We start from the raw sequence: 13845 nt of genomic DNA, 5'->3' as shown, positions 1-13845 counted from the left end.
CACCCTTTCTTGCAGAAAGGAACTATAGAAGCAGCCTTTCTTGCAGAAAGGAACTATAGAAGCACCCTTTCTTGCAGAAAGGAACTATAGAAGCACCCTTTCTTGCAGAAAGGAACTATAGAAGCACCCTTTCTTGCAGAAAGGAACTATAGAAGCACCCTTTCTTGCAGAAAGGAACTATAGAAGCACCCTTTCTTGCAGAAAGGAACTATAGAAGCACCCTTTCTTGCAGAAAGGAACTATAGAAGCACCCTTTCTTGCAGAAAGGAACTATAGAAGCACCCTTTCTTGCAGAAAGGAACTATAGAAGCACCCTTTCTTGCAGAAAGGAACTATAGAAGCACCCTTTCTTGCAGAAAGGAACTATAGAAGCACCCTTTCTTGCAGAAAGGAACTATAGAAGCACCCTTTCTTGCAGAAAGGAACTATAGAAGCACCCTTTCTTGCAGAAAGGAACTATAGAAGCACCCTTTCTTGCAGAAAGGAACTATAGAAGCACCCTTTCTTGCAGAAAGGAACTATAGAAGCACCCTTTCTTGCAGAAAGGAACTATAGAAGCACCCTTTCTTGCAGAAAGGAACTATAGAAGCACCCTTTCTTGCAGAAAGGAACTATAGAAGCACCCTTTCTTGCAGAAAGGAACTATAGAAGCACCCTTTCTTGCAGAAAGGAACTATAGAAGCAGCCTTTCTTGCAGAAAGGAACTATAGAAGCACCCTTTCTTGCATAAAGGAACTATAGAAGCAGCCTTTCTTGCAGAAAGGAACTATAGAAGCAGCCTTTCTTGCAGAAAGGAACTATAGAAGCACCCTTTCTCCACGCTGGTCTCTAAATACATACACTTTGATCCTAGAATCCTCCTAAAATCTTAATAAAATGAACTTTGATCCGAGAGGATTCCTAAAATTTTTTAAAATAGCCACATCAGTGTCAGAAACCTCTTTTTTTTTAATATCCACATTAGTCCTAGAAGCCTTCTAAAATTCTTTAATAAATCCACGTTGGTCCTAGACGCCTACTAAAATTCTTTAAAAAAAAACCTCATTGGTCCTAGTGGCTTCCTAAAATTTTAAAAAAAAAAATCCTTTTGCTCCTAGAGGCCTTCTTAAATTTTTGAAAATCCTTATGGATCTCAAATATATACTAAAATTCTCTAAAAAATCCACTTATTCTAAAATTCTTAAAAAATGGAGGCCTCCTAAAATTCTGTAAAAAGTCCCTGTTGGTCCTAGAGGCCTACTAAAATTCTGTAAACCAATCCCTGTTGTCCTTGAGGCCTCCTAAAATTCTGTACAAAATCCACGTTGGTCGTAGAGGCCTTCAATTTTTTTTAAAAAATCCACGATGGTCCTGGAGCCCTCAATTCTTTAAAAAATCCACGTTGGTCGTAGAGGCCTCCTAAAATTTGAAAGATCCACATTGGTCCTAGAGACCTCTAAAAAATTCTTTAAAAAATCTACGTTGGTCCTAGTGGCCTCCTAAAATTTTTAAAAAATCCCCGATGGTCCTACAGGTCTCCTAAAATTCTTTAAATAATTCCTGTTGGTCATAGAGACCTCCTAAAATTCTTTAAAAAATCCGAGTTAATGAGGACTCCTAAAATTCTCGTTGGTCCTAGAGGCCTCCTAAATTTCTGTAAAAAATTCACGTTGGTCCTAGAGTCCTCCAAAAAATTCTTTAAAAATCCTTGTTGATCACAGATGCGTCCTAAAATTCTGTACAAAATCCACGTTGGTCATAGAGACCCCCTAAAATTCTTTTAAAAATCCACGTTGACCCTAGAGGCCTCCTAAAATTCTCTAATAAATCCAGATGGGTCCTAAGGGCGTCTTAAAATTCTGCTAAAAATCCACGTTGGTCCTAGAGGCTTCCTAAAATTCTGTTAAAAATCCACGTTGGTCCTAGAGGCTTCCTAAAATTCTTTAAAAATCCATGTTGGTCTGGAGGCCTCCTAAAATTCTGTAAAAAATCCCTGTTGGTCGTAGAGTCCTCCTAAAATTCTTTTAAAAATCCACGTTGCTCCTAGAGGCCTCCTTTTTTTGAGAATCCACTATGGTCCTGGAGGCCTCCTATAATTCGTTAAAAACCACGTTGATACCAGAATAATCCAAAAATTTCTTTAAAAAATCCAAATTGGTCCTAGAGGCCTCCAAAAATTCTTTAAATAATACTTCTTGGTCGTAGAAGCTTCCTAAAATTCTGTACAAAATCCCTGTTGGACCTAAAGGCCTCCTAAAATTCTGTAAAAATCCACGTTGGTCCTAGAGGCCTCCTAAAATTCTTTAAAAATCCACGTTGGTCCTAGAGGCCTCCTAAATCTGTTTTGAAAAATCCACGGTGGTCGAGAGAGGCCTCCTAAAAATCTGTACAAAATCCACTTTGGTATTATAGACCTCCTAAAATTATTTTAAAAATCCACGTTGGTCCTAGAGGCCTCCTACAATTCTTTAAAAATCGACGTTGTTTCTAGATACCTCTAAAAAATTCTTTAAGAAATCCACGTTGGTTCTAGAGGCCTCCTAAATTTCTTTACAAACGCCACGTAGATCCTAGAGGCCTCCTAAAATTCTTTAAATAATCCCTGTTGGTCATAGAGGCCTCCTAAAATTCTGTAAAAAATTCCTGTTGGTCCTAGAGGCCTCCTAATTTTCGTAAAAAATCCACTTAGGTCCTAGAGGCCTCCTAAAATTCTTAAAAAATCCCCCTTTTCTGATACCCCTTACGTTGGTCTTCTTTAAAAAATCCACGTTGCTCCTCGATGCCTCCGAAATTTTTTTAAAAATCCCTGTTGGTCATAGAGGCCTCCTCAAAATTTGTACAAAATCGTTGTTGATCCTAGAGGCCTTCTAAAATTCATTAAAAAATCTAGGTCGCTTGGGCTCTTAAATTCTTTCCAAATAAGGTATTGTCAGCTATTCTGAAGACCTCTTTAAACTCAGTGAAATATCAGAAGTGATTTGAATTTAAAGAATTTATTTATTTGAATTTTCGACTAAAATCATATGTTTTTCTTCCAATTATGTTGTAATAAACGACCTTGGCATAATAAAAACTCTTGACCGTTGTTACGTATTGATATAATACAGTTCACACGCTACCGATAGCCATTACTTGTTTGAACCATTTGTCGGTTCACATTCACCCATCACACAAGCATTAACGTCCTTATTCCAATAGGTGTTGGCTGGACAGGTCAAGACAATAGGTAGACTATCTCTATTAATACATTTTAGGAAATTTCTACAATTCTCTGGATCAGCTAGAAATGTGGTGGTGGCATTCGTACATATCGTATCTCGCGAAGAAAGCATAGAATTCTGACCACCATTTACTGTAGGATTTATCGTCACATCTGCCGCAATTGATAATACCTTTGCATTATCTTTTCTTGATTTGAGTAATAATCGGCCAATACGCCTAGCCGGAGGAGTGGTAAAAGGTGATTCTTCATGTATTTCCATAGAAGGATTATTAGAGGTTTCTGAGTTTCCGAAATCTTCTCGTTCGGTATATCCATTATTAATTTCTTCTGAATTATTGGTGGTTCCTTCGTCCGTTGAGTTTGTAATAAAATCGGAATATTTGCTTGGGGTTGTAGTTTCTGAATAATTTTCGTGTGAAGTGTCCGCAATGGCTTCCGAGGAATTTGAAGATTCACGTTTTGGGTCCAGTGTTGTTGATCCTGTATTGCTAAAAGTTTGGAAATCTGTTGTAGCTTCTGTTGAATTTTTGAGGATAGTTGTTTCGGATGAGTTCAAAGGTTCGTGTTCTGGGTTATGTGTTGTAACAACTTCGTATTTAGTCGCTACATCTGAGGAGGTAGTGTTTGTTGCTGTCACAAGCCCGAGATGAGATGTGGTTTCGGAATTTGATATTTCATCCGTCGAATTTGTGTTCTGATTTTCTGAGGACGGAGTTTCTGAAGATTCTTGCCCTGGATTAGCTGTTGTTTCCGGAGTTTGTGAAGATTCTTGTCCTGGATTAGCTGTTGTTTCGGCATTTTTAACTTCATCCGTAGTATCTGAAGTCAGATTTTCTGCTGAGGGACTTTGTGAAGATTCTTGTCCTGGATAAGCTGTTGTTTCGGCATTTGTAACTTCATCCGTTGAATCTGAATTCTGATTTTCTGAGGATAGAGTTTGCGAAGATTCTTGTCCTGGATTAGGGGTTGTTTCGGAATTTATAATTTCATCCGTTGAATCTGAATTCTGATTTTCTGCGGAGGGAGTTTGTGAAGATTCTTGTCCTGGATAAGCTGTTGTTTCCGAATATGTAACTTCATTCGTTGGATCTGAATTCTGATTTTCTGAGGAGGGAGTGGTTGCTGAATTTGATACTTCGTCTGTTTTCTGATTCTCTGAAGTGGTCGTTTCTGCAGATTCTTGTCCTAGATTAGCTGTTGTTTCGGCATTAGTAACTTCATCCGTAGTATCTGAAGTCAGATTTTCTGAGGTGTGGGTTTCGGAAGATTCATCTACTGAATTAGCTGTTGTTTCAGAATTTGTAACTTCATCCGTTGAATCTGAATACTGATTTTCTGATGAGGAAGCTTGTGAAGATTCTTGTCCTGGATTAGCTGTTGTTTCGGCATTTGTAACTTCATCCGTAGAATCTGAATTCTGATTGTCTGATAAAGAAGTTTGGGATGTTTCTTGTCCTGGATTAGCAGTTGTTTCGGCATTTGTAACTTCATCCGTTGAATTGGAATTCTGATTTTCTGAGGTGGGAGTTTCGGAAGATTCCTGTCCTGGATTAGTTGAAGTTTCGGAATTTGTCACATCATCCGTTGAATCTGAATTGTGATTTTCTGAAGAGGGAGTTTGCGAAGATTCTTGTCCTGGATTAGGTGTTGTTTCAGAAATTGTAACTTCATTCGTTGAATATGAATTCTGATTTTCTAAGGAGGGAGTTTGTGAAGATTCTTGTCCTGGATTAGGAGTTGTTTCGGCAATTGTAACTTCATCCGTAGAATCTGAATTCTGATTGTCTGATAAGGACGTTTGTGAAGGTTCTTGTCCTGGATTAGGAGTTGTTACGGAATTTCTATCCTCATCCGTTGAATCTGGATTCTGATTCTCTGAGGAGGGAGTTTGTGAAGATTCTTGTCCCAGATAAGCCGTTGTTACGGAATTTGTAACTTCATCCGTTGAATCTGAATTTGTATGGGTTGGAGCAGTTTCCGAATTTGTAGCTACATCTGTAGTATGCGAGTTCAGATTTTCTGAGGTGGTTGAGTGGGAAGATTCATGCCCTGGATTCGATGTTGTTTCGTAATCTGTTCGTGCATCTGTTGAATCTGAGTTGGTAGTTTGTAAAGCTTCCTGTCCTGGATTCTCTGATGTATCAGTTTGCGAATTAGTTGTTACTTCTTCCGCATGTGAATTTGAATTTACTGAGGAGGTAGCGACTGAAGATTCCCATTTTGGATTATTTGTTGTAACATCCGTAAAAGCTGAATTCGAATTTTGCGAGGAGGTTGTGGGGTTTTCCGTAGTACTGGAAGTCTCGGTATTAGGCGATTCTGTAGTTTCTCTCAGCCCCTCCGTAGTCCTTAATGTTACCACCGAAAAGTTATCTTCACAGTTACCTATTACACACTTAGCCTCTTCCTTATTCCAATAGGTATCCGGAGGACAGGTCAAGGTAATTGGTATTCCCTTGAAGCATTGTATAAAATGTCGACAATTATTTGGATCAGGATGAAACGAAATTTCATCTCCACAAAAACTAGGTGGTGCGGTTGTTGGCTCCGGTTGAGGAGTAGTCGTTACTATTACACTACTGCTAGTGGTGGTAGTGGTTTCGGGTTCTGGTTTTATGTTTGTGGTTGTTGTCTCTGGTTTATCGGTAGTGGGGTTTGTAGTTTCATGTATTTCGGTGGTTGTTGTCTGCTCTGAAGTTTCTTCTATGGTTGTTGTTTCCGGTTTTTCGGTGGTGGGAATTGTAGTTTCATGTATTTCGGTGGTTGTTGTCTCTGGTTTATTTGTGGTTGGATTGGTAGTTTCGCTTATTTCGGTGGTTGTTGTCCACTCTGAAGTTTCAGTGGTTGTGGTTTCAGCTGTTTCACTTGTTCCCCTAGATGTCTCTGTGGTTGCTGTTGTTGTGACTTCAGGCATCTCACTTGTTGTTGTTTCCTCTTTCACCTTGCTAGTGGTTGTAATCTCGGTAGTTGTTGTTGCTTCGGGAATTTTGGTAGTACTAACTTCCGTATTCCAAGTTGTGGTTGTGGTGGTATCTGGTTCCTCCACACATTCTAATTTCCTACATTTACCACTTGAGCTGTTCCAAACAAAGTGCTGGGGACAAGAGAGCCCATGGCGTTGCCCATGCCAACATTGCCAAAAATTGCTGACATTATTCGAATCTCCATGGAAATTATCGTTGCCATCACAACCATTAGTCTTACAATGTTGCGAAGTCTTAATGCATTGCAAACTCTCCTGAGACCAATATAAGTTGCCACAGGTTTCCAGAACCGGAACTCCATCATGACATTTTATATAATTATGACAATAGTATGGATCGGAATAATACATTTGGCCATTCGTACATATGCCTCCCATTGGATTTGGATCGGGTTCACTTGGACTAGTTGACGAAACATTTTCACATTTGCCCACAACACAGGCGCCCAAAGTAGGCTCCCAATAGGTAAATTGATGGCAATGTTTTATGCTGGCCACACCATTTAGACACTGTATATAATTCTGGCAATTTTCCGGATCCGGATGATATGATAATTCATTGCTTGGACAAAAACCAGGTGGAATTGTTGTTGTTGGCTTTGTGGTTGTTGGCAATGGTGTAGCGGTGGCATTGCCAACATTTTCACAATTTTCCTCCTTACCCAAAAGGCAAGCCTGCAGTTTTACATCGAAATATAAATCCTGAGGACATTTTTGTCTTTCCAGTTCACCAGCGATGCATTCAAAGTAATTTTGACAATCATATGGATCCGCTAGAAGGTCCTGACAATCATCACAAAGTTGACCAGAAGGGGAAGTTGTTGTGGTTAAAGGATTTTCTGTTGTAGTATCAGGAGTAGTTGTCACTTCGGGAGTTTTCGTTGTGGTGGTAGTTGGAACAGAAGTTGAAGTTGTACTGGAAGGTGTGTTACAGTTTAAGGTTGTTGTTGTTGTTGGAGTTGAAGTGCTGCTGGTCTGCGGTGTAGTTGGTGTTAATGTGGTAGAGGTTGTCTTAGGTGTAGTAGTTGTGCCCAAATTCCCACAATGTTCCGACGAACGAATACAAGTTAAATCCGCTTGATTCCAATAGGTACCGGGAGCACAAGGTTGCCTAATGGGTACTCCATTGCTGCACTGTATAAAGTAACGACAATCTTCAAGGTCGGGATGATATATTTGATCATTGCCCGTGCAGATATTGGCCGCTGGAGTAGTGGCGGTAGAGGTGGGTAATGTTGTAGAGCTGTTGCTGGTTGTACCCGTACTTGAGGATACTGTAGTAGAACTTGTCGCCAAAGAACTTCCTATAGTCGTTGAGGATATGGTAGTAGAACTTGTCGCCGGAGTACTTGCCTTAGTCGTTGAAGATATGGCAGTAGAACTTGTAGGCGGAGGACTTCCTATAGTCGTTGAGGATATGTTATTAGAACTTGTCGCCGGAGAACTTGCCGTAGTCGTTGAGGACGTGGTAGTAGAACTTGTCGCCGGAGTACTTGCCTTAGTCGTTGAAGATATGGTAGTAGAACTTGTCACCTGAGTACTTCCTATAGTGGTTGAGGATATGGTAGTAGAACTTGTCGCCGGAGAACTTGCCGTAGTCGTTGAGGATATGGTAGTAGAACTTGTCGCCGGAGAACTTGCCGTAGTCGTTGAGGACGTGGTAGTAGAACTTGTCGTCGGAGAAGTCGTAGTCGTGGTCGTTGAACCACCCAATTGATCATCACAATGATCCGATGTACGAATACAAGTCAACAGCCTTTGACTCCAATAGGTTCCCGGTGCACATGGTTGCCTATAGGCCACACCATTACTACATTGTAAAAAATAACGGCAATCACTTGGATCCGGATGATACATTTCACCATTTAAACACACTGAACTGTCAACAGTACGATATACAGAGAATTTTTGTGTTCTTCCCCTTACAACCCGTAACTGAAGGAAGATCCCAAAGGCCAATGCCAAGGATATAAAAGACTTCATGCTAAAACTTTTGTTGCTGTTGTTATCACGAACTTCTTTAACGTATCAATCTGTCTTCGAAGATAAATTTTATATAAATAATTTCATCAACCTTCAAGCGGGTGGTATTTATTAGCTGTGCAATTTCTTTAGCGCAGATCTTATCAATTCATTAAAACTGAACATTAAATATTTGCATTAAATCGCGTCTTCTTCTTCTCTTTCATTATTTGATAAAAGTGCTGCTGATAAAATTAATCAATTTAAATTTACATGAACCTAGTTGCGAATGCATTTTTTGGTTACATTCCATTGGCCCTTCATATGGCTTTTCAGAGTTTCTCAAATAATAAATTCTGTCAAATGATTGTCAATATAATTTTGAATGCATCAATGGTGAACTGGAAAGAAAAAATGAGACCCAAATAATGCCAGGTTTTCTTGTCCCGAACACGATGTTTGGAACAGCTCAAGGGGTAAATGTAGGAAATTAGAATGTCTGGAGAAACCAGATAGGACCACTGCTACAACTTGGAATACGGAACCAAGTACCACTAAAATTCCCGAAGCAATAAGAATAACTACCGAAATCACAACCACCACCAAGCTGAAGGAGGAAACCACAACAAGTGATATGCCTGAAGAAAAAATAACAGCAACCACAGAGACATCTAGAGGAGCAAGTGAAACAGATGAAAACACAACCACTGACACTTCAGAGCGGACACAACCACCAAAATAATCGAAACTACCAATCCAATCATAGATAAACCGGAGACAACAACCACAAACATAGAAGAAACATCAGTGCGGACAACAACCACCGAAGGAAGATACCACAACGTGAGATGCCTGAAGTCTCAACAACAGCAACCTCAGAGACATCTAGAGGGACAAGTATAACAGCTGAAACCACAACCACTGAAACTTCAGAGCGGACAACAACCACCGAATTACGCGAAACTAGAAATCTAGTGAAACAGCTCTAGTGAAACAGCTGAAAACACAACCACTGACACTTCAGAGCGGACACAACCACCAAAATAATCGAAACTACCAATCCAATCATAGATAAACCGGAGACAACAACCACAAACATAGAAGAAACATCAGAGCGGACAACAACCACCGAAGGAAGATACCACAACGTGAGATGCCTGAAGTCTCAACAACAGCAACCACAGAGACATCTAGAGGGACAAGTATAACAGCTGAAACCACAACCACTGAATCTTTAGAGCGGACAACAACCACCGAAATACGCGAAACTAGAAATCCAAACACACATAAATCGGAGACAAGTACCACAAACATAGAAGAAACATCAGAGCGGACAACAAGCAGCAAAATAGGCGAAACTACCAATTCAACCACAGATAAACCGGAGACAACAACCATAAGCATAGAAGAAACTTCAGAGCAAACAGCAACCACGGAAGTTCGCGGATCTACAGATCGAACCACCGATAAACCGAAGACAACAACCACAACCATAGAAGAAACTTCAGGGCAGACAACAACCACCGAAATACATGAAACTACAAACCACACCACCGATAAACCGGAGACAACTACCACAACTTTAGAACCAGAACCCGAAACCACCACTACCAGTAGAGTAAAAATAACGACTACCCTTGAACCGGAGACATCAACCGCACCACCTCGTTTTTGTGGAGATGAAATTTCTTTTCATCCTGATCCAAATAATTGTCGACATTTTATACAATGCTTCAAGGGAATACCCATTACCTTGGCCTGTCCTAGGGATACCTGTTGGAATAAAGAAAAGGTAATAGGTAACTGTGAAAATGACTCTTCGGTGGTAACACTAAGCATTACAGAGGGGTTGAGAAAAACTACAGAATCGCCTAACACCTCAGAAAATCAGAATTCAGACTCAACGGATCCTGTCACACATTCCGAAACAACTCTTAAGCCTGGTCATTAATCTTCAACATCTCCCTCTTAAAAAAATTACAACTCAGATTCAACGGATGAAGTTTCAAATGCCGAAACAACAGCTTATCCAGGCAAAGAATCTTCACAAACTTCCTCTTCAGAAAATCACAATTCAGGCACAACGGATGATGTGACAAATTCTAAAACAACAGTTCATCCAGGACAATAATCATCACAAACTCCCTCTTCAGAAAATCAGAATCCAGGACAAGAATCATCGAAATCTCCGCCCTCAGAAAATCACAATTGTGATTCACAAACTTCCTTATCAGACAATCAGAATTCAGATTCAACGGATGAAGTTACAATTGCCGAAACAACTCCTAATCCATGACAAGAATCTTCACAAACTTCTTTATCAGACAATCAGAATTCAGATTCAACGGCTAAAGTTACAATTTCTAAAACAACGCCAAATCCAGGACAAGAATCATCACAAACTTCTTTATCAGACAATCAGAATTCAGATTCAACGGATGAAGTTACAATTGCCGAAACAACAACAGCTAATCCTGGACAAGGATCTTCAGAAACGACCACTTCAGAAAATCATAATTCAGATTCTACGGATGAAGTACAAATGCCGAAACAACAGCTAATCCAGGACAAGAATCTTCACAAACTTCTTTATCAGACAATCAGAATTCACATTCAACGGCTGAAGTTACAATTTCTAAAACAACGCCAAATCCAGGACAAGAATCATCACAAACTTCTTTATCAGACAATCAGAATTCAGATTCAACGGATGAAGTTACAATTGCCGAAACAACTCCTAATCCATGACAAGAATCTTCACAAACTTCTTTATCAGACAATCAGAATTCAGATTCAACGGCTGAAGTTACAATTTTTAAAACAACGCCAAATCCAGGACAAGAATCTTCACAAACTTCCTCATCAGAAAATCAGTATTCAGATTCAACGGATGAAGTTACAACTTCTGAAACAACAGCTAATTCAGGAGATGAATCTTCCGAAACTCACACCTCAGAAAATCTGACTGCAGATACTACTGATGAAGTTACTAATGCCGAAACAACAGCTAATCCAGGACACGAATCTGCAGAAACGACCATTTCAGAGAATCAGAAAACAGATTCTACGGACGAAGAATCAAATTCGGAAACCACTCCCTCCTCAGAAAATCAGAATTCAGATCCAACGAATGAAGTTATATATTCGGAAACAACAGCTAATCCGGGGCAAGAATCATCACAAACTCCTTCTTCAGAAAACCAGAATTCAGATTCAACGGATGCTGTTACAAATTCCTAACAAGAATCTTCACAAACTTCCTCTTCAGAAAATCAGAATTCAGATTCAACGGATGAAGTTACAAATGCCGAAACAACAGCTTATCCAGGACAAGAATCTTCACAAACTCCCTCCGCAGAAAATCAGAATTCAGATTCAACGGATGAAGTTATAAATTCCGAAACAACTCCTAACTCAGGACAAGAATCTTCGCAAAATCTCTCCTCAGAAAATTAGAATTCAGATTCAACGGATGAAGTTACAAATGCCGAAACAACAGCTTATCCAGGACAAGAATCTTTAAAAACTCCTTCCGCAGAAAATCAGATTACAAATTCAACGGATGAAATATCAAATTCCGAAACCACATCTCATCACGGGCTTGTGACAGCTGCAAGCACTACCTCCTCAGATGTAGCGACTGAAACCGAAGTTGATACAACACATAAGCCAGAACATGAGCCTTTGGACTCATCCGAAACAACTGTCCTCAGAAATTCTACAGAAGCGACAACAGATTTCCAAACTTTTAGCAATTCAGAATCAACAACACCGGACCCAGAACGTGAGTCTTCAAATTCCTCGGATGCCATTGCGGACACTTCGCACAAAAATTATTCAGAAACTACAACCCCGAGCCAATATTCCGATTTTATAACAAACTCAAGGACCGAAGGGACCACCAACAACTCAGAAGAAATTAATAATGGATATATCGAACCAGAAGATTTCGGAAACTCAGAAACCTTTAATAATCCTTCTATGGAGATACATGAAGAATCACCTTTTACCACTCCTCAGGCTAGGCGTATTGGCCGAATAGTACTTAAATCAAGAAAAGATAATGCGGCAGATGTGACGATAAATCCTACAGCAAGTGGTGGTCAGAATTCTATGCTTTCTTCCCGAGATACGATATGTACGAATGCCACCACCACATTTCTAGCTGATCCAGAGAATTGTAGAAATTTCCTAAAATGCATTAATACCTATTGTCTTGACCTGTCCAGCCAACACCTATTGGAATAAAGTCATTAATGCATGTGTGATGGGTGAATGCAAACCGGCAAATGGTTAAATCAAGTACTGGCGATCACTGAGTGTGAACAGTATTAGGTCACTGTGTAACAACGGCCAAGCGTTTTTATTTTGCCAAGGTCGTTATTACAACACAATTGGAAAAATAACATATGATTTTAATCGAAAATAAAATAAATTATTTCACTTCTGATATTTTACTGAGTTTAAAGAGGTCATCAGAAGACCTGACAAAACCTTACAAATTTGGAAAGAATTTAAGAACAAAAGCAACCTGAATTTTTTTATGAATTTCAGGAGGCCTCTATGACCAACAGGGATTTGTTTCCTTTCGGAGGCCTATAGGACCAACTAGGATTTTTAATAATATTAGGGGGTATCTCGAGGATCAGAAAATGTGGATTTATTAAAGAATTTTAGAAGGCCTCTGGACAAACGTGGATTTTTTAAAGGATTTTAGGATGCCTCTAGGACCATCGTGTATTTTTAAAGAATTTTAGGAGTCCTTTAAGACCAACGTGTTTTTATAAATAATTTTAGCAGGCCTGTAGGGCAACGAGTATTTTTTTAAAGAATTTTAGGAGACCTTTTGTACTGAAGTGGGTATTTTAAAGAATTTTAGGAAGCCTCTAGGATCAATGTTGATTTTTTTAAAAATCTCTGGACATACGAGGAGTGTTAACGCATTTTACGAGGCCTCTAGGACCAACGGGGATTTTTTAATGGATTTTAGGATGCCTCTAGGACCATAGTGAATTTTTTCAAGAATTTTAGGGGGCCTTTAAGACCAACGTGGGTTTTTTTAATAATTTTAGGAGGCCAACGATGATTTTTTTAAAGTATTTTAGGAAGCCCCTATGACTAACGAAGTAGAAGAAGGAGAATTTTTGAAGGCCTCTTGTACTGATGCGGATATTTTAAAGAATTTTAGGAAGCCTCTAGGATCAAAGTGGATTTTTTAAAAAGTTTAGGAGAAGTCTCTAGGGTCAAAGTGGATTTTTAGAGAACTTTAGGAGGCTTCTACGATCAAAGTGGATTTTTTAGAGAATTTTAGGATTTTTTTGGGACCCACAAGGATTTTTTAAAGAATTTTTGGAGGTCTCGAGCAGCAAATAAAACAATTTTTAAACAATTTAATGAGGCCTCTATGATCAAAGTGGATTTTTTAGAGAGTTTTAGGATATTTTTTTGGACCCACAAGGATTTTTAAAGAATTTTTGGAGGCCTCTAGTACCAACAGGGATTTGTTTAAAGAATTTTACGAGGCCTCGAGGAGCAACGTGGATTTTTTAAGGGATTTTTTGGAGTCCTCTAGGACCAACGTGGAATTTTTTTTAAAGAATTGAGGCCTCTTCGACCACCGTGTATTTTTCAAAAAAAATTTAGGAGGCCTCAAGGACCGACGGGGATTTTTTAAAGAATTTTAGGAGACTTCTAGGAT

General features: G+C 39.3%; 1 protein-coding gene across 1 annotated transcript; it reads right to left on the bottom strand.

Moving 5' to 3' along the window:
- Positions 1-2956: 2956 nt before the first annotated feature.
- LOC141403500 (uncharacterized) lies at positions 2957-8250 on the bottom strand. Its single transcript, XM_073986010.1, has one exon. It carries the CDS (start codon positions 8166-8168, stop codon positions 3108-3110), a length of 5061 nt encoding a protein of 1686 aa, XP_073842111.1. The 5' UTR covers positions 8169-8250; the 3' UTR covers positions 2957-3107.
- Between the last annotated feature and the right edge of the window lie 5595 nt (positions 8251-13845).

Source organism: Musca autumnalis, unplaced genomic scaffold (assembly GCF_047663935.1).
Source record: "Musca autumnalis isolate F117 unplaced genomic scaffold, ASM4766393v1 scaffold_4, whole genome shotgun sequence".
Lineage (NCBI taxonomy): Eukaryota > Metazoa > Arthropoda > Insecta > Diptera > Muscidae > Musca > Musca autumnalis.
The sequence above is the reverse complement of the archived record's forward strand: the minus strand, read 5'-3'. Positions and strand labels throughout refer to the sequence as shown.

Bases quoted from the DNA above. Each gene is read 5' to 3' on its own strand.
- LOC141403500 (XM_073986010.1), bottom strand. From the start codon at position 8,168: ATGAAGTCTTTTATATCCTTGGCATTGGCCTTTGGGATCTTCCTTCAG.